This window comes from Glycine max, chromosome 15, assembly GCF_000004515.6.
Source record: "Glycine max cultivar Williams 82 chromosome 15, Glycine_max_v4.0, whole genome shotgun sequence".
In the NCBI taxonomy this organism is placed as follows: domain Eukaryota; kingdom Viridiplantae; phylum Streptophyta; class Magnoliopsida; order Fabales; family Fabaceae; genus Glycine; species Glycine max.
The window spans coordinates 6,230,101-6,251,409 of NC_038251.2; the positions used below are offsets into that span (position 1 = coordinate 6,230,101).

Sequence of the window (21,309 nt, forward strand, 5' to 3'; positions counted from 1 at the left end):
TATATTATTTTCGTAACTCATAAAGAGATGTTACGATATATTACAGTGATTAAAATTTTGAAATATATAATTATAAAAACTATTTTATAGAAAATTTAAAGCATGATTTTTTTAACTGGCCAGGCTATGAAAAAATGGATTAGATTAGATTGAGTTGAAAATCTCAACTCAATTAGAGATGACAAAATGGGTTGGCTCAACCCATTTAGGCTTGTCCCACCTCGAGTTTGTCAAAAACGGGATAGGACAGGTTGGGCCATTGAAATTTGGTAGGTTGAACATCCTGGTCCGCCTTGTGAAAAGGTGGGTTGATGGGCTGACCCGTCATATTTTGACAAAAAAAAAAAGCCAAACTGCTGTAGAAAAGAGAATTCAAAGAAAGGAGTCTAGTAGTCCCACTAGAGTTGATGGAGACGGACTAATGGCACTAGCGTAGTGGTGAGATGAAGTGCGTGAGAATAGAGTTACATAGGAGGATCGAGAAAACAATTTTGAGAGAGAGAGAATGTGGTGATGCTGTAAGGTCACTAAGTGCATGAGGTCTTGAGATTGTCAATCATCGGAGAGGATGGTGAGACTTTGAGAGAGAGAATAACATGAAGGAGTTGTCGATAATGGAGAGACGAGATATAGGGTTATAGAGAGAGACACCACAAAAACCCTAAAGACCTACCTTTTTTTATTACTTGTATATTATAACATATAACTATCATTTTTTTTTAAATTAATATAACAGGCGGGCAAATTAGATGAAACATGCCATGATGAGTTGAGATTTTCATTTTACTGTGTCAAATTGATAACAAGCTAATGAGCAAGTCCATCTCATTTTGTCATCCCAAAATCTAATGAGTATGATATGAGTTGATAAGTTGGATTGAATCAATCCATCAATCTTTAAAAAATTTGATTTTATAAAATTATTATCTTTTATTTAATTATTAATTTTTTTTATCTATGTAAAAAAACTCTGAACCATTTTTATTTTGAGATGGAGGGAGTATAATAAATAAGAGTTATGCATAATAACAACACGAAAGTAAGACGCCTTCTAGCACGTGAATTGCCCTTCACAGTGTGAAACTTTCCTGGACCATTGGACGAAGTAGTCTGTAAGGTATATTGGAGATTCAGTGGAAGGGAGTGCACCATATCGCCATTAATCTTCTTAAAATAATCATTTTGAAAATTGGACTACAGGCACAGTAGAGGTCCAAATTTGCCCCTTTGGCCCCACCTTTCCCACGACTGCTTTCCACTTTCAATTTCCCCTTCTCCTTCTCGAACCCTAATTCTTCCTCCTCGCCACCATGGCCAACCAACGCAACCTCTGACCTCAGCAAACTGCAAGTCTTCGCAGTAGCTTTAGTCGTCCGGGTTTCATTCCCTATTTGATGACAGATATTTGGCTCAAATCTGATTTCCATGGCTCCTACCTTTTGATCTGATTTTTAATATTTTTTCAATTGAAAAAATCATCTCGTTCTTGGATCTAATTGTTAAACTTTGATTGTTAAATCATAGTTATTCTAGGTTGTTTTCTAACGTAGCCAACGGAATCGAGGTGGTTTGCGGTGTCATACGGACGGTGGGTTGCTGGTGTTGTATGGCAACGTGAAGGGCTGCCGCCATAAATAGTGAAGTAGAAGAAGCAAGAGACGGGGTCTGGAACAAAGGGGGTAAAGACGAAGAAAAGGAAAAAAGGTAAAGTGTAATCCGCTGCCGTTACTCCAAAAGAATCTACACCTTCCGATTCAAGACTCCTATATCCAACGGTTCATGAAAATTAGGCACGGTGCAAGACGTACACGACTCTCTCATGCTAGAAGGCGTCCAAAGTTTGGGTTCCACATTGTGACGTGCCTACAATTCCACCAACTCACTCTGACTAGCCACCCTCCATCCCAACAGATCTTGCAAGCCACCAAAGCCCTAAAGCCAACTTAGAGATTCTTTTTCTGGTTTAGTGGTCTCAACAAACCCACTACACTACGCAACCCATGTCGGCCACAATTGGGTTGGACCCTCCGGGACCCATATACCTTTTTCTGCTTCAACCTCATCTAGTTTGGTTATCGTCCATTTCTGGCAGGTAAACTAAGCACATCTTATGCTCATAACTTCAATTACCTGATAGTCTTGCACACTCGCAAGACAACAATAACAAATTTTGTCACCCAGTGTAACTATTTTCCATATTGTTAACCTAAAAAATTAAAATAATACCCCAAGATTTGACTAGAAAATAACGTAGCTGAGAGTAATCCCCTCAATCCTGTCATGCTGACATTGATGTGAGTGTAATTAAAATACTTGAGAAATTAAAATTATTCTTTTTTTGTATTGCATGATTCTTTCAAAATACCAAGGTGCTTTCACTAGTTATAAAAGTTACATCATATTTTTTTCTGAAGTAATGTATATATATTTATTTATGATTTAAATATATTTTAAGTTTCTAATAAATGATTAATTTTTATTTTGAGTTTCTAATATTTTTTTTATTGTATTATATTTTTGTTATATTAAAATTTCTATTTTAAATTTATTTTATCAGCTAAATTATACTTACACCTTAAATACATAGGTTAAATTTTAAAACATAAAAGATAAGATATTTGATGAAATTCTTGGGGTGGACTATATACAGAGTTTGTAACATATAAATTTGTACTGCACAGCATTTTTTAAATTTTTTATCACGCCTTTTTTTTTTGCGGGTTGGACAGACCCAAGCTCAACCTGTCCCTATTATCATGTCTATATATAATATGTATTTTTGTTTTATTTTATTTATAAAATCATTTTATAAAATAATTTTTAAAAGCTGTTATTTAAAATAATAAAAAAATATGATTTTGATATAATTTTAAAAGGATAAATAGGAGGAAAAAATAGATTTATAAGTATGTTTTAAGTTGTTACGATTTTTTGTTTTGTAAAACCGAAAATGAAAACAAATTTTATAAACAGAAAGCAAAATCCTCTAAAGTGAGACGAGTACTAATACATAACTCTTGTTTTAATTTTATTTCTTCTAGGTTTAGAAATACCGACGATGCTAAAATCAGTTCATACCACAATCGCAGTTAGATATTTGGTGTGTTCGTTAATTGATTTAGTGTGGATGATGATCTCAAAGGTTGATTCACTCAGACGCAAAATGAGAGTGGAAGGAGTAGTAGTACAGTGGTCAGATCTACCTCATGACCTGCTTTCAAGAATTACTAATGGTCTAGGGCCTATTGACTTTCTCAGCTTCTGTGGTGTTTGCAAAGATTGGCGCGTTGCTTCTTCAAAATCTTCTCCTCAAGGTAACTCTCTTGGGTGTGGTGATTCTTGGTTTCGAAGAAGGGGAGGGTTCTCACTCTCAGTGTTCCCTTCTAAGCCCCAAGGATAAACGCTACACCATCAACATCCCAGAGGCCAGAACTAGATGGAGCAACATGCCTTGCATCATATAAAGGATGTTACTTCTCTTTCGCCACGGTTCATTGTTCTTCTTTAGTCCCTTTTCTAGGGCAACAATAGAGCTTCCAAATTGTCCTTTCGCTGAAGTAACTACTGAGCATGTTGCAGCACTTTCATCTCCCCCCACTTCTCAAGATTGCATTGTTGCTGTGCTTAACCGCATCAGTGATTCTGAATTAGAACTCTTCATGCTTCGTCGTGGGGAGAACCAATGGGTGCAGGCTAAGCACTCCCTTTTGCGCATTAGGTTTAATACAGTAAGAGCAGCTTTGTTCCATGAAGGGGAGGAACTTCACTTTTTGGACGGGGATGATAACTTGGTTACCTTTAATGCTTCTAAAACCAAGCAATGGGAAGAATTTCGTTTATCATACGCAAAAACCATTTTCAATTGGAGGATAATTAAGAAGAAATTAAAAGTGGGATTATTAGAGGCAAATGTTTCAATTTCTACATGCGGGACTGTAATTCCACACGCTGGTGGTGAACTTGACATGCTAATTCAGAGTGAAAGCATTGAGCCAGCAACTCATCAATCTGAAAGCCGTCATCATCGTAAAGGGGTATGGATCCAACCAAGATATTTTTATGTTCCTCCGGGTCAAAAATGGTAAAATATTGTTATTGCTTGTTAGGGTTTCACGTTTTTTTTTCTGGTTCTCATTTTGCTGACTCTTTCATGGGTTTGTTATTCATTTCAAACTTGAGATATTATTGGTTGATCGGCTGTCGATCGAAACCACTTTAATTATTGTTAAGGATTTGAATAATTTTTTATTATTTTTACGCTTTCTTTGTTTTGGGTTGAGTCTACGTCGTATTATCTATGATCAGTTCTGTTTTTATAACCCTAAGACATTTATCAAATGGTGTAGCTTATTCGGTTGAGTTCCATTTATATGGATGAAAATATATTGCTAACACATTCGCTGAAGACTTCACACGATCATTAGTTAATAATTAAGGTGAGAGTGCATACTTGGATTCGAGATTCAAAATGGATTTTGAGAAAATGTTTGTGTTTGATTTTATATATGTTTCAATTTATTTTAACCTCTTGTGTCTTTCAATTTATCTTTCATCTTTATTTTTAAATTAAATTTTAATATATTTTTTAAATTATCAACAGTGAAAAATAACTTTAGATTACAATATAAAGTATTTATTATAAATCCAAAATATAATTTATATTACTAAAAAATATTTATTATGAATTTTTATTATAATATAATTTATATATTCGAAATATGTATTTATTATAAATTTTAATTACATAAAATAAATATTTATCATGTCCCTTCTACAAACTAAAATATTATTTTTTTATGTTAAAAAAATATTAAAATTCAATTTAAAAATAAAGATAAACGAGTCATTATAAAGTCTGTCATTCTTCGACAATCATATTTTTTAAGACTTTTTCTTGAACGGAAGTTATTTATTTATCATAAATTTAAATTATAATATAATTTATAAATTTAGAATTATTTATTTATTAGAAATTTTATCTAAATAAATATTTATTCTATGTAATGTGCAAGCTAAATTACTAGCTATTTGTATGGCAAAACTTTCTTTTATAATAATAATTGATAATTGATAATTGATTAATAAGTTAATATATAATTTATTTTAAATAGCATAAGAAAATATTTAAAAAAATGTGAAGCAAGCATGTTTTTTCAAACTTGATAAAATTTGACGAAAATGAGATTGAGTTTAACTTTTTTATCACTCCCTTTTTAAATCGAACATCGAAATTTTGTTGCTTTTTGTGGGGGAAGGAAGAGATAAAATTGTTCTATCTTGTCGCCGTGCCTATATTGTCATGCCTATATTATATTTTATTTATGGGTCCCTGCCTATATTATATGATGTGTTTTATCTTTTTTTATTTATTTCAAATTATACTATAAATCGTTTTTAAAAGCATAAAAGATAACTATCTTTAGTATTTTTTTTATAAGAAACAAATAGCTAGGAAGTATTTGATAATATGATTTTTGAAAATAATTTTAAAAAGATAAAGTTATAGCAAAAAGACATTGTGAGTTATTTATACATTTATCATTGTAAAAATAAAATAAAGTTCCATAGGATTTTTTGATAATATGTTTCAATTTGCTAAGATTTTTTTTTCAAATAAAAAGATGCATATATATTAGTAAAAAAGGCAACAAAGTCTGTACAAGTACAAAAAAGGAACCCGTATCCACCCAAAAAGTTCCTAGTATATCGATCCCATCACAAAACAGATATATGATTATATATATTATTGTTCAATTTAATTTTTAATGTTATATAATTATGTGTCTATTATATTTTAAATATTTAATTAAATTACTTTTAAGATATAAACATATGTATTTATATCTTAAAAGTATATAGGAATTACGAATAACTATTATATGATTATATATATATATATATATATATATGTTTATCATAATTCATATATTCAGTAAAAAAAAAAAAAACTCCTATGTTCTTTTGAGATATAAATATATAGATAACTATAAATTTAAATACAATAGTTTTCAAAGTAATTATTTGTAATGAAATTACCACTTGTTAATCAATTTTTTGTGACGGATTGTGTGATTACTAGTCTTTCATATGATTTTCCAACATATTTTTTAACGAATAAGTTTGCGAGGGAACAAAATTCATCCTTCTCTACAGCTTTCATATTCTTGTTGTGATGAATTTGAGAAAGACACTTTTTGAGAAGGACATAAACCGTTACATAATCCCTCACATAGATATACTTTTTCATTTATTGATTTGCGGCGGATAATCTGGACAAATAATATTTTTGTAACAAATTCCGTCACAAATTAACAAATTTCGGTTCATCATAGACTCTATCAGTCACAGAGGTCATCAATTTAGTGAGGGAATCTGTTGTTACTAAAGTTGGTCGCTAAATTTAATTTTTCTAGTTGTGTGTGTTATTTCAATGAAAATATAGGAGGTTATTGTCTAACTTCCATTTGTATTTAATTTTTATATAAATAACTCTATTTTAAATTTTAAAAACTATTCTCAGTAACCGTTCAAAAAAATTGTTTTTAGGAATGCCAAAATTTAATTAAACATGTTTTTAAATATACTCAAGAATAACATTTCTACTTATAAAATTCGAGGAATGCGATTCTCGAGAATACAAGATCATTTTGTAAAACAAACGCCCCTAATAACAACTATTAATTAAAAAAAATAAAGATTAAAAATTATAATTAATTTTAAAATTTGCTGATGTATATTATAATTTTATTATAATTCTTAACCGGCCGTTATTTTTTTAAGGGATCAATTGTACCATTAAAATGTTAATATATCTAAATATTTTAAAATTGAAAGTAAACTATTTAGTTGTTTTAAAAAAAATTGTTATGTTTCAATTTTTTAGGATATTGATTAGATTTTTCAGCAAAAAAATCTAAACAATAATACAATATTCCCTTGAAAAAAAAAAACCTCTGAACAATAATACAATGTCCCGTGAAGATAAAATCAGTAACTCTCTCTATATAAAAGAAGTGAAGAACCAAAAGCCAAATCCGAGGATGATAGAATCAGTAACCAAAGCCGCAGCTTCGTATTTGTGTAGCTGCATGCAGGGTGACCTCAAAGGTTGATTCAGCCACATACAACAAGATGACAGGGGAGTGGTCAAATCTGCCTCATGACCTTCTTTCACGAATTTCGAGTGGTCTAGGGCTTATTGACTTTCTCAGTTTCCGTGGTGTTTGCAAAGATTGGCGAGTTGTTTCTTCAAAAGTTTCCTCTGAAGTTAAACAATCTCTTGGGTGTGATCCTTGGTTTCTCGTGTATGAAGAAGGGGAAGATTCTCACTCTCAGTGTTCCCTTCTAAGCCACCAGGATCAACTCTACACCATCAACATCCCAGAACTTGATGGAGCAACGTGCCTTGCATCGTACGAAGGATGGTTACTTCTCTTTCGCCACGGTTCATTGTTCTTCTTTAGTCCCTTTTCTAGGGCAACAATAGAGCTTCCAAATTGTCCTTTCGCTGAAGCAACTGATGAGCATGTTGCAGCATTTTCATCTCCCCCAACTTCTCAAAATTGCATTGTTGCTGTGGTTAACCGCATCAGTGATTCTGAATTAGAACTTTTCATGCTTCGCAGAGGGGAGAGTGTGTGGGCTACGCGCTGCTGTCATGGCTATAAGTTTAAAACAATGATAACAGGTTTGTTTTGTGAAGGGAAGGAGTTTCACTTTCTGGACCTGAAGAATGGCTTGGCTATCTTTGATTCTGAAACCAAAGAATGGAACAAGAACAACTATCGTATACGTTGTCAAAGATCATCAAGGGATATATCTGCATCATCGCTCCGAGCATTGCGCTATGTGGTACGTAAAAACGTTTTTCAGGATAAGAGTATAAGAACAGTGGGATTATTATTAGACGACGAAAATGTTTCGATTTCTACATGCGGGACTGCAATTCCACATGCTAGTGTTGAATTTGATCAGATCGTAATTAAGAGTGAAAGCATTGAGGCAGCAAAGCAACCTGAAAGCCGTCATCTTAAAGGGGTATGGATCCAACCCATATATCTTTGTGTTCCTCCTGGCCAAACATGGTAAGTTGTTAGGGTTTCTGATGCAAAGCATGTCATGAAATTTTGGCCAAATTCTATCCATTAAGGGATCTAACCAAAACGATAATTTTATCTTTTATCGTAATTCTAAAAATATTTATTGTTTTATTTTAAGAACTTTCTATATTTTATTGTTTTTAATTTTGGAAAATTAGGAAGATATGATTCATATTTGTTTTCTTATTTAGGTTTACTTTTCTAATATATGGGCTAATTCTATGTATTAATTCTAAGATTGGAATGAAGTATTGAGGTTTTCTCATGCACCAATATTCTCCGTATTTTTTAACATCAACGAGTTGTTGATGAGTTTCCAACAACATCGCATTAGTTTCACTTTTCTTTTTTAGGGTTTTCATTTTGCTGACTCTTTCATGGGTTTGTTATTTATTTCAAACTTGGGATTTATTGATTGATCATCGGCTGTAGACCAAACCGTTTTATTGTTAAGGATTTTGAGAAATTTTTATTGTAGTACATTTTCTTTATTTTTGTTTGGGGTGTGTCTACCTCGTACGTTCTAAGTATGTGATCAGTTTTTTTTTTTTATTTTAACTGCAAAAGACTCATGTCATTTCGTTAAAAAGATAAAAGTAAATACAAGTTGGAAGGAAATAAAAAGCTTGAAGACTAACATATAGAGCTTCGTTTGCTTGTCTACGAACATAACTTATTGAAAATTTGTTGATAGCATCAAACTTTCAGAATTGATCATCTTTGTTAACACGAGTCTATCTATATAATCAGTTATATATATTGCTATCACATTTGCGGATCGGAACACTTCACACGATTATTGCTAATGTTGGTTAACCTGAGACTGCCTGCTTGAATTGGAGATACAAAAGGTAATTTAAGCAAATACTTGCTTTGTTTATGTTTAGGAATTTATTTTAGATTTAAAATTGATTTTGAGTTAAAATAATTTTATATTGAACAAAAAAATGCATTGAAATTTATTACTAATTACTTTTAAAATAAAATATCTAAATCTAAATCATTTAATTTCAAAAAAATGCATATAATTTAATTTTCAAATGTACATCACTAAAATTGTGTTTCAATTATAGTTCTTCTTTGTCTATGACTAAAGTGATGTAATATTTTTTGTCCCTTCCCTCAAATAAAAAAATTGTAGTTTTTGAGTCCTTGGTGAAGGAATAATATTGTTTAAATTTGAGGACAAAAAAATATAAAATCTTATTTGAAAGACTAAAAAAATGTAATTAAATCATTTTTGCCATAACATAGTCAAGTATAGCTTATCTGGATGACTTGTTTTAATTTTTTTCTTTTATATAAAAAACTTTTTCTTGTATTTTCTCTGTTCATCAAAAACTTTTTCCCATTTCCAATCCAAATATATATAGATCGAGGAATCATAATTTAATATAGAGCTAACGAATTGTCCTTTCTCAGAATTATCGGATCATGTTACAGCATTTTCATATTCACCCGGCTTACTTCTCAAAATTGCTTGTTCATTTTAGCTGCTTGCTTATTGTTGCGTTCTCGAGATCGATCGGACGCGTGTAAAACTATAAAGTGGAAGTAACTAAAAGTAACTTTCACATTTTTTCACTTTTGGCGTGATTTGAGTTTTAAATAAGTGCTTGTTTGATTTGGTTTCGTGTTCAAAAATTACTTTGGATGTCGTGATTTGAATATATTTTTATATGTTTGATTTTTTGATAAAAAATAATTTAAATTAATTTTAGGTCCAAAATTAATTATGTATTGAAACAACTTTAAATAACTTTTGTATTAGATTCAAAATTTTATATTAAATTTTACTTTTAACTTAATTTTATAATCAAATATTCAAACATAAATTACATTACTTTAAAAATAATTTTACAAAATCAATTTTAATAATACCCATCCAAATACATGCTAAGTGAATTCAAATACCAACCAGCTAGCATACATTTAAGATTTAACAATAAAACTTAAAAATAACAAATCAGGTAGTCCTTTTTATTATCCAATATATCACCAAGTTTAGAAACCAATACTGGATGAAAAAATGTTCCTTGTTAAACATCCAACAACCTGTTTAACACTTATAAAGGAAAGAGATAAAATCAAATAAGAAGAAAATAGAGAAAAATAATAAGTGTTAATAAAGTTTATAGAATAATAAGATACGAAATATCTTTAAGAAAATGACACGAAGGCCCAATTTTTGTTCCCTCTGATAAAGCCAAAATATCCAACTAATAAAGAGTCTATTCCGAAATTAGAATTGCGAAAGCCCAAGCCAAACTTGTACATTTCTGCACTGTTCTGTTTTGCAGCCCAAAAGTTTAGAGCCGAAGAATAAATTTTAAATAAAAAGTTGTAAAAAGATAAATTATAATGGAGATGCAGGGGATCGAACCCTGTACCTCTCGCATGCAAAGCGAGCGCTCTACCATTTGAGCTACATCCCCATTTGTTGATACTCTAAGGATAACATTATAATGACCAATAAATAAGCCGCAACGTGAATCACCAAAAGAAAATGATCCTCTCTCTCTCTCCCTCATCGCTTTATGAAACTTGAAACTAGTGAAACAGAGAGGTGAAGGAAAAAAAAAAAAAATCAAAAGTGGATAATGGCTTCGTTATCGCTTTGCATAGCCATGACAGCACCCACTCCCTCAGCTTCTCTCATTCTCACTGCCCCAAAACCATCTTCGCTCTCTTTGAACCTTACCCGCACTTGCTCCACCGCTCGCTCTCCGCTTCTCCATTGCTCCTTCCTCTCTTCTCCTTCCCTTCTCTCTCCCCCTTCCTCCATTTCAGGTACTTCTGTTGCTTAATTCCCATCTGGGTATTTGTTCTTTTACACTTCCATTTGGTTCCTTCACTAATAACCATGTGGGTCGTTTTAAATTTCGTTTTTTTTTTCCTGGGTGAATTTCATTGTACCTTGTTTCCTATGATTTTGTGTAGTTTTATTTGGGAAGTGCTGATAGGGGTTGATGTTGTTTATGGGTTAAAATGTTTTTGTGGTTTGGATTTAATTTCACTTGAACATGGGTACGTTTTGGAACGGAAGTTCCTCTTGTGGGTTTTAAAAGAGATTTACTTTTCTGTCAATTTAAGTCAAATAGGAGTTGATGCCACTACCAATAACTTCGTCGCAAACTACCAACATTATTTTCACAGTGGCTTTATATTACTACTATTATTTGTAATGGTAAGTAACACTTTAAAATGCTTGCATTTTTTGTCTTTTGGTTTTCGGATTAAGTACAGTTAGAGACGTCACTGGTGATGTCTGAGTATGTAATGTAGTTGGAATAGATCCAATGAGCTTGCTTCCTGCTTCATGGCTGCATTCTGGTGAATTCCAGATTTAGGAGAACCACTTTATTTTTATTCCTATGATCCCTCAATTGCAATTTTTATGATGCTAAACGGGTGCAGCAATGCTTTTAATTGTTGTGATAAAAATTCTTCTTTCTGTAATCATTGTGATCTGGTATTATTAGTACCTAGTGGTATCCGTAACATCTTGATGTGACACAAACATAATTGATTCCTTAACTTTTAAAGGTTGAACTCCTTGTCCTTGGTCCTCCTGGCTCAAAGTAAAGGATTTATGTAGGTTATGATGGAGAAGAGACTCAAATGGGACCAATAGCTTGTGTCAGTTAGGAATACCTCAATGACACCCTTTCATAAACATCATTAAGGACATTAGGAAACTCAAGCAATACTTCACTCATACATTAAAATTCAACATATTTTGCCAATGAAACTTTCTAGCTAATAACTTGGCAAAGAAAAAGAGAAATTGTGGGCAGAAAAAGGGAAGAAACCAGAGCTGTTAACATTTTGTTATTACTAACTGACTAGCTATGAATTATTTGGTGCAGTTGTTCAATGTTGCGTATGACCATAGTTGTTGTGTTTAATCTGACTAGCTGACTTCATCTAGTGGAATAAGGCTTTTGTTGTTGTTGAGCTTTTGCTGTTGATTTGCTTAATGTGTATGTATAAAGATAAAATTCTTGTTCAAATTTAGCTTGATTTGATCTCAACTAAATTTTCAATGTTAAGGCTTGTCACTTGGATTGGATTTGACATCTAATTTTGGGACCAGAAGAGGAAAAGGTTCTGGCCTTGTTGTGAGGGCAGGCAAGGCTGCTCTTTGCCTGACTAAGAGAAGCAGATCAAGAAAATCATTGGCACGCACTCATGGTTTCCGCAAAAGAATGAGCACACCAGGTGGAAGAGCTGTTTTAAGGCGACGACGCGCCAAGGGACGGAGAGTCCTATGCACCAAGACGCATCCAAATAGTGGGAAATAGTGGCCAAAAAGGGCTTACATCTGTTCTATTTCAGTGGTTAAATTTAATGTATTGATTCCTCCAAACTTGTCTGCATTTCAAGCTTTTCATTTTCCCCCTAACAGTGGTTTTTTGTATCCTGTATTTGTAAAAAATTTATTATTTTTTAGGCTTACTTTTTGTCTGTCATCTATAATTCTTGCCAAGTTGCATCTACATTTACTTCAAAGATATTTACTACAATACGAATCACAAATCAGACTTGATGGAATGTCAAACAAGATAATTGACTTTGCTTGTTTGTTTCTTCTAACATATCTTTCATTCGGCTGTTGTGGCATTACCTGTTGTGCACGATGTCAAATAGCCCACCCTACATTAAATGGTGCATTACTGCATTGACAAGATATTTTTAATCTTTCAGCGTTGAGATTTCCTTTCTTTCCTTCTCTGTTTTGTTCCTTGAAGAGGATGCTTATCGAAAAAAGAGTGTAGTGGAGCAGTATTTTCAACGGAAAGTATAAGCCGTATGATTTATTTATTTTTCTAGTTAATGTCTGTTTGCTTGATCATAAGATATATTTGAAGGTACCTGTACAACTTTGTTTGATTCAGTATCTAATGAATCCAATTAGATCATAGCTCTCAACAAGAGGTACAATGGCACTGTTGAGTCTTGGGTAACATATCGTTGTTGAGTATGTGATATTGATAATCGTGGGATACATCTAGATGTGTATTTAGTGAGTCTTTTCTAATTTTATTTTTTAAGATTATTAATTGATGTGTTGAAGATATGATAGGACTCCGATACAGCTTACCATACAAAATCAGTTTAGGCATATGATTGTGGACGTTTTAATGGCCGAGGTTAGAGTTGAGCAAGGGACAGATTGAGTCAGATTACGTATGATCTTAATTCGTCCTTAAATTTTGTCCTGATCAATTTATTAGACACTAACTTGTTCTTATATTTAAATGAACCTCATAATTCACGGCTCAAATACAAATTAGGATTGGATTGACCTGAACTATAAGTAAACATAAGTTCACACTTCTTATTAATGTAATTGAGATTCAAAGAATAATTTCTCTCTTATTTTTATAAATGATATTATATAAATTAAATGATTGTTAGTTGTAATCCTCCAGAAAAGAAATTTGGACATCAATTTCGAAAATATTGATTTAACAATATGTATTGTAGGTTATTTTTTTTACTTATTAGTCCGTAGTAATTACAAGTGATATATATACATCACTTTTTAAGTATTATTTTATAAACCTTTTATTCTTTACAACAAAGTACTTTTGACTCCACAAAATTCGTGTTCATGAATAAAATTTTAATTTTTTTTAATGTTATAACTCATGTTTTTATGATCAATGCCATGATAACTACCTGGATTTCTTAGAAAGAATAACTCAGTTTTGTATAATGAATAATGAAATAACCAATTGATCGTGAATTGGAACTGAAGAAAAAATGAGTATAATTTCTTTTTTTGCTTGTGATATTAACTTGTTCATTCTTTATATATATATATATATATATATATATATATATATATATATATATATATATATATATATCACGACGGAGAGGTAGCCATTGAAGTCGATGAGGAAGAAGAAAACGATGATGAGAGGATTCTGGTGCCCACCATGCTCGCAAAACCTGTGTTGTCCACCATACTTTTTGTGTCGTACTCCACTATGTGTCACCTCCAAATTAGGATCCGTTGGTATAATCTAAAATGACATAAATAGCCCTAATATAAAGTCTCATGTGACCTAAAACTTGCCATTTTTCTGATGGAAAATCAGGAGCTCCCACCTCCCTTCCCCCACCTAAAGCCCTCTAAGTTTGGGTGGCTTTCATGCCACTAAATGCGTGTTCATTTAGAGAAAAAGAGAAATAAATAATAAAATAACGTGAGATTTAATTTTTATATTTTATTTTAATTCAAAAATTTATCTTTATTTTTCATTTATTTCTCTACCAAACGGATCCTAATTCTTGGAAAAAATTTGTGTATGAAACCTTGTGTTGGAAGTCCAAAATCGTGGAAAATAATGCCTTGCCTGGTTGGTATTGGAATTTTTGCAAGAAAAATTGATTTCAAAACCTCAGTTGAAAACTCAAGGGCCTAAACGGCTAAACTATGTTTTGGCCCAAAAACTAATAAAATTTCATTATTTAATCAGGACAGGACAGTAGGTGGCTAAATGTTATTTTTTTATTCTTGTGAAAATTTAGGTAGTGGAACCAAATGTAAAAATATTTACCTAAAATCACATTAGATGATATTTTAATATAATTTTGGATGATGTAATATTGCATCAAAATTATGTTTCTCTCCCTTATTAAAACTAAAGCAACAAAGGATTAAATTTATATTTTTATGGTGACAACGTGATTTTGTGGGGATCCATGTTTAGAGGAAAATCACATCAAAAGTGATGTAAAAGCAACTATATTAGTAGCATTGGAAATTCACGTTTAACAATTTTTAACATGTTTTCAAATCCACTATAAATCAATTATTAGTGTTGTTCAAACATACTATCTGTGTCTCTTTGAAATATTGAAGTGATTATGAAAAGCACCTGTGCTTTTTTATTGGTCAGAATGGCTGCGGCATTGAAGCGGAATTTACTATATTAGTTTGAATTTCTCATTTTCAACGAGTTCCTATGATTGGAAACTTTTCATTTATATCTGTCAACATTTACAAATGTCTTAGCAAGAAAAATCAAGGTGACATTTTCACGTTCTGTAGTTTTTCACGTTGTTGTCCCATGACGTGATGCCGTCAATGGCTGGTGCCAAACAAGAGCACATATCACCAAAGCCTAAAGCCCTAAACTGCTAAAGCCGAGTCAACTTCAAATTTTAAGGAGAAAAAAAGAAGTAAAGAGAATAAACCTTAGTAAGGCAAACTCTTGGAACTTGTGCTAATAATCAAAGACTTCAATCTAGAAGACTCCCCTGCTGCATTTGCCCTCTGCGCTATTATTTCCATATTCCTATGCAAACTTTGTTTCACCAAACTCTTCATCAATCTCTTCCCTTCTTTTGCTTCTCTTTGATTCACTGGTGACCCCATTGCAAATCTTGGTGTTTGTGGACCAGAATGTGGCCCCACCTTGGTTTGCCTCTCATCCTTGAACCATTGCAATAGTTTCATTGCTCTCTTCTGAGCCAAAGGGCTCCCCAACAAAACCACTTCAAGAAGCACAGGAACAATCCCTGCCTGTGCCATTTTCTTTCTTTGCAGTGAGCTTTGATGTGCTAGAATCATCAAAATATACACTGACAACTCTTGGCATTTGGGTTTGTCTTCCCATGACAAGATCTCAATAAAGGTTTCTGGCACCATTGAATTGTTCTCTATTGCTTTCTTTCCCATCAAAGTCACTGACAAGTTCCCTAGAGTGGCAAGTGCTTTCTCTGAAATTTCTTTTATTGAGGACACATCCAAGAGGATAGGGACCACCCCACTTGAAACCAAAGGGCATGCATTCTCTAACACAGTTGATAGGTTATGTAAGGCACATAAACACGAACTTTTGGTGTCAAAACTTGGGCCTGTCTCAAGAATGTTTCTAAGTAACGGTATAAAGTCTAATGAAGCAAGAGGGAATTGAGTGTTTGCAAGAGATGACAATGACAAAAGTATCTCTGCCAATTTACTTGTTGTTGATTCATCTACAAGGTCAATTGTCTTAGGCAGCTTGGACAATATTCCTGCCTCAACTATCAAAGCCTTGTTCCTGAAGAAAGAACGTAGTAGATACGTCAGGTAAGGAAGGAAAACATGTTTCAACTCGGTCAAAGTTAGGTCAGAAACAAATACTACTACTACTATAGTTGAAGTTTTCTAAAAGTCAGCATAAACCAGAGAGGGGAACTCAATTCTCAACTAGCATCAACCCACCTTGTTGAATTCATTTTTTCTTCTTTTGATGGGATTGGTGCAGTTTGTGTAATAAAGAATAAGGCCAAACCAACTAAATTAAAAAAACATTATTTATAGCAGAGTGAAGTCAACGAGAATCTGAAGTTAATATATGTGTTGGAAAATGAAGGTCAACAAAAGACATAAAATTTTCTTAAAGATCATAAACGAATCTGATCAACTACCCTATATTTTGTAGTAATCAGTAATTTATAAATTTTAGGACAAAATTGTCGCTTCAGTATGAACTTTGTCCCCTCTAGTCTCTAGTTTATACTAACAACCCTGCAACTCAGTTGACACTGCACGTTTGGTGATTTTATACTAGTATTAATTATGTTTCTTCCAACTAATACTGGCATAGCACATCACAGCATGGTAGCACAGTGGGATTTTGGACAAATTTGATCCGAAAATAATGGCTAAAATGTCATGAATACAAGTTAAATTAATTTGATAACTTTCATGCTTCTACAGCCTGTTGGGACAAATGTAACATTAAAATCTAAAAACGAACACCCACCCACGTGATTTCATTGCCTTTTGTTTTTATTTATCTATTTTTCTACCTTATGGAAATGTATAGAACGCTTTGGCTGTGGTTACTGTGGAGTCATGAACCTAACCCGCCAAGGCCAACCGCCACTTTTGTGTACATCAATCTTGTCCCCGCCCCCCAAAGTCAAAATGAGCGGATACTAAATGCTCACGATGGCTCCACTCACTCTCACCAGTTTCTTTATAAAATATGATTACATATTTGTCCATATCAAACAATATGACAAATAAGAAGACAATAAAAGTATGACTAAGATAAATAAGATTTTAGTTATAATTCATGTACCTTGATTTTCTAGTTAGTGGACCTTAACCAATGTTACAAATTCCCTAATTACTTTATTATATCTTCTCTCACAATATGTTAACCAAAAAAAAAATTGCACTGTTTCAAATTTTAATCATTCATTTTATATCTTTTTGTGCCATTGGATGGACATCTATTCTAGGTATGAATATATGTTAGCAACACCTAACAATTCAGACCCTTCAAACTAACCTCTAAGTAAAATCAATTCAACATTTTAACCAATAAAATCTAAAGAACTAAAGTTAATAACAGAATTTCAATTTTGAATCAAACACAAAGTTCAATATCAAGTCAATAACACCAGTTTTATACTAGTATCATTGAATTGCTTAATTACTTGTAGTTTTATTTTAAATCAAACAAGAAAATTAAGACTATCAAACACTAAAAAAACAGAATGGTTATGTGGCAATCATTCATAAAGTGTTGCATAGCAAAAACTAAAAGACACGAAGGAAGAACATAGTTGAAAAACTTACGTGTAGGTTCCATCAGCTAGGTGGATCAACGCCGTCAACCCTACTCGCCGGCGGCTAGCCACCGGCGACGCCACCATAGATACCAACACCGGCACCACGCCAAGTTCTGTTATCAACTTACTAACCTTAACATCTTCCTTGGCTAACTTTTCAATCTCCTTTGCTGCCACTATCTTCTCTTCCCAGCTTCCAAAGTGAAGCATCTTCACAGTTCTCTGCAACATGATCACAGACTCTTCCTCCTCCTTATGCTTCTCCATAACGTGAACTGTTTCAAGATTTTCAACCTTGTTGTTGTGTTCAACTCTGCTCTTAGCTGTGTCAAACCGATCAGAGGGGTCACAACGCTTTCTGGTTGCTTTGGATTGGAGAAACCTTCTGATGCGGGCAAAGAACTGAAGCTTTATGTTAGACAACACCCAAATAGAAGAAGATGATGATGATGATGATGAAGGGGTTGACATGTTTGAGAGGAAGGAGAAAACAAAGCAAGATATTGAAATTTTGAAAAAGTGTGTGTATGAGGTTTGGTTCTTATATAATTTTAGTTTCTGTTTCTGACATTGGAGACAGAGAGAGACAAGAGGGAGGGAGAGAAAACGAATCAATGAAACTATTTGAAGAGCTCCGCGAACTTAAAGTACAGGGGGGGCAAACAGGGCACATGCATAAAACAGTGCTTAAATGTAAATGTAATGGTGGATATTATGATGCCAAATCTCAAATCATGAATTTATTAAGTAATGGAATTTTATATTTATGCATCATTTGTTTTAATAAAAAAGATTTCCGTACCTGAAATTCACTAGGGACAAGGTGCTAATTTAATGATTTATGCAGATGTGACTATATCTGAACTAAAATATTATACAAGTAGCATTGCTTGTAGATTTAATTGTAGTTAAATCTATATAGTTAAAAGTCCATTCTCTATATAGCCACTTTTGTTAGATAAACAAACTATTTGGTACAATATCACAAACGCCTAATGTCGGGTCTTTCTTTGCTTCACAATCTCAACCTAATAAATCTATAAAATAGTGGAAATGAAATTTTATGAGCTTAGGACTCATCATATGTCTTCGTCAAATTCAAATTTGGGGACCTTCTTGGGTGGATAATAGATAGGAAACTCTTTGTTCACTGGTCCCAAGTAGCTAGGGTGCGTAATAGTATGACTTGGCATTTTATTCATTAAAAGAGACAACAACGAACTAAATTTAGACTTTGGTTTTGATGTGAACCCACGTCTATTGCATGTGAGAATCAGGGAGACCCAGCCTATATGTTCCCTTATGAAGCCATAAAATTTGGGGCAGTGCACACGCGTCAACATTAATTAATGGTCACTTAATATATCAATTCATAATCGTTCGCTGGTTACACAATCTGATCTGGATCGGTGGCTGTGATATTCTCACATGCATTAGAGATTGATCATGCCAAGTTTCCCTTGCATGAATGAAGGGTGGAGCAAGAGGAGCAGTCATTCATTAATTTTGTGGATTCCTTTTTCGATTATGATCCCTGAAAGAGCAATTAAGTTAAATAATTAAAAGCCCTCGATTTACTTTGTATTAAAAATGCATTTAAAACCATGCAGTTTATAGACGTATCATAGAGATTTGAGCTAGGAGAATATGTGGCTATGCTGGTGGAATTCTTCGAGAAATATAATCTAGAAATTAACTGAAGAAGCCAGATAGATAGGTAGTACATGCATTAAAGAGCATCTTCATTGACAAATAAAAAAAAAAAAGAGAAAATATTACTTTAGTTTGATGTCGGTATTAAGGTATTTTGAGTGAATAATCCAATTGAATCATAGTTTATGATAAACAAGCTGTAAGTAATTGTATCTAAATGCTCCTTTCGTATGCAATTAAGTCATCACCAATTTAGACCTACGAAATAGTGTTATTAAGTTAACAGTTATAAACATTTGTATAGTTTCTTTGGGTGGGGAGAAAGAGATATATTTGAGACTTTAGTGGCTGTGGCATATCCATGTGGAGTCCACTACAAATAATTATCCATATATTCGTGAATTGCAGGCACTGAAGTTTCCCACGTGCGAAGGAAGCACCTCATTCATCACTAGCTAGCAGTTACATTTTCGTTTTGATTTTGGCTTTGTGTGTGTGTGTGTGTGTGACAGTGCAAATATGACGTGTTCCACTCCCAGAACTTGCGTATCACCATAAACATTTGTTTCTTACTGCCATGAATCGTAAATTAATGTCTGCTAGCACAATTTGGTGATTACGGTTCCAAATATTTGGAATCTAATATTACTATGTGCGTGTGCGCAAAATGTATGTGTATAGCAAGCAAAGTTAAATTGCGTCAACAACGCTATTAGTTCAATTGTTTTTTTTAGCGTTTTTAGTCAAATTCTTCTCAAGTCAACAAGTAAAATGAAACCATCACATGAAACAAAAAGAAAGAAAACTAAACACACAAGTGATTTTTTGCCTAGTCAGTTTATTTTAAGAGGAGTACTAAACACATATTTTTTAATACATTCTTCTAAACACATATTTTATAATTGATTGAAATTTATTAAAAAATTACAAAATCACAAATTAGAGTCATTAAATATGATATAAGATCCATTATCTTTTGTAATTTTCACCAATAAAAAAAATGTTCAAAAGAGTGTGTTATGAAGAATTTTTTATTTAAACTACTAGCTAGTACTTAACGCGACTATTTTATTTTTCTTCCATGTAATTTTGTTATAAGAATTACGTTTTTGATATTCTAATTCGTGTTCTCTTCCCAAGAAGTTGAGGCTATTTACAAAATTACAACTCTAATTTTAACCCACCAAGAGGAATCTCTTGCACGGAACTGTACATACGTTTTAGTGAAGTTAAACAAAATTCCAAAATCTGATTATGTTCATGTCATGCAATGAAGCTAGCTAGTCTTCGATGATTGAGAGAGGTAAATCTTTCCTCAGACGCGCTTTCCATCAATACTGGCCATCGGCCATAGATAGACCAAAGATTTCGCGGCATGAACACTATAACGAGAGAGAGGAACAGGAACTAGTGTTACACATTTTACCTTATTTTTAATTTTTAATTAATATTGTTTGATTTAAACCAGATAGTAGTGTAAGATCGTATCGTAAAGGTTAGTGATTTTCCACTTTCTACAGTTATCTCTTTCCCCCATGATCAAGTAGAGATTAAAAGTAATGCTATATTTAATATTTTGGAAACAATTGAATTCAGTAATTCACAAAACGATAAAGATAAAAGCATCTTGTGTATTACTAAGATATTTTTTATGATATGTATGATAGAGATTTTAAAAGGATAGAAACACTAGTAAGAGTATTATTGAGTAAATGTTTTTCACAGTTATTTTGGTGAGACTTGAAAATAAGTTATATTTGGGTGACTTATATTATCTAATCATATAATATTGCAAGGCTTATATTATCATATTAGGTAATTTAGTTAATTTTTTTTGTTTTTTATAATTAAAGCCTACGGATCTTTTTGCAAATTTACTATTTTTATTTTTTATTTTTATATTTTTATTGAAATACACTTTTATCATTAAATAATTTATATTGTTCTTAATTCTAAACCTAATCTTTCACAT

General features: G+C 32.5%; 3 protein-coding genes and 1 non-coding gene across 4 annotated transcripts; 2 read left to right on the forward strand and 2 right to left on the reverse strand.

The window, feature by feature from the left end:
• Positions 1-7,131: 7,131 nt before the first annotated feature.
• On the forward strand, positions 7,132-8,088 carry LOC102669341 (F-box protein At3g56470). The gene has a single exon (XM_006598253.3). The coding sequence runs from the start codon at positions 7,132-7,134 to the stop codon at positions 8,086-8,088; it is 957 nt and encodes a 318-aa protein (XP_006598316.1).
• A 2,373-nt stretch (positions 8,089-10,461) lies between these two features.
• TRNAA-UGC (transfer RNA alanine (anticodon UGC)) lies at positions 10,462-10,534 on the reverse strand. Its single transcript has one exon. It is a non-coding gene; the product is annotated as a tRNA-Ala (tRNA).
• Positions 10,535-10,631: 97 nt separating this feature from the next.
• LOC100526907 (50S ribosomal protein L34) lies at positions 10,632-12,676 on the forward strand. The gene is made up of 2 exons (NM_001248878.2): positions 10,632-10,889; positions 12,153-12,676. Exons 1-2 carry the CDS (start codon positions 10,700-10,702, stop codon positions 12,401-12,403), a joined length of 441 nt encoding a protein of 146 aa, NP_001235807.2. The 5' UTR covers positions 10,632-10,699; the 3' UTR covers positions 12,404-12,676.
• Positions 12,677-15,080: 2,404 nt separating this feature from the next.
• Positions 15,081-18,381, reverse strand: LOC100819002 (U-box domain-containing protein 7). The gene is made up of 2 exons (XM_003545978.5): positions 17,692-18,381; positions 15,081-16,159 (listed from the first exon to the last, which is right to left on the reverse strand). The coding sequence occupies exons 1-2, from the start codon at positions 18,153-18,155 to the stop codon at positions 15,313-15,315; spliced, it is 1,311 nt and encodes a 436-aa protein (XP_003546026.1). The 5' UTR covers positions 18,156-18,381; the 3' UTR covers positions 15,081-15,312.
• Positions 18,382-21,309: the final 2,928 nt, after the last annotated feature.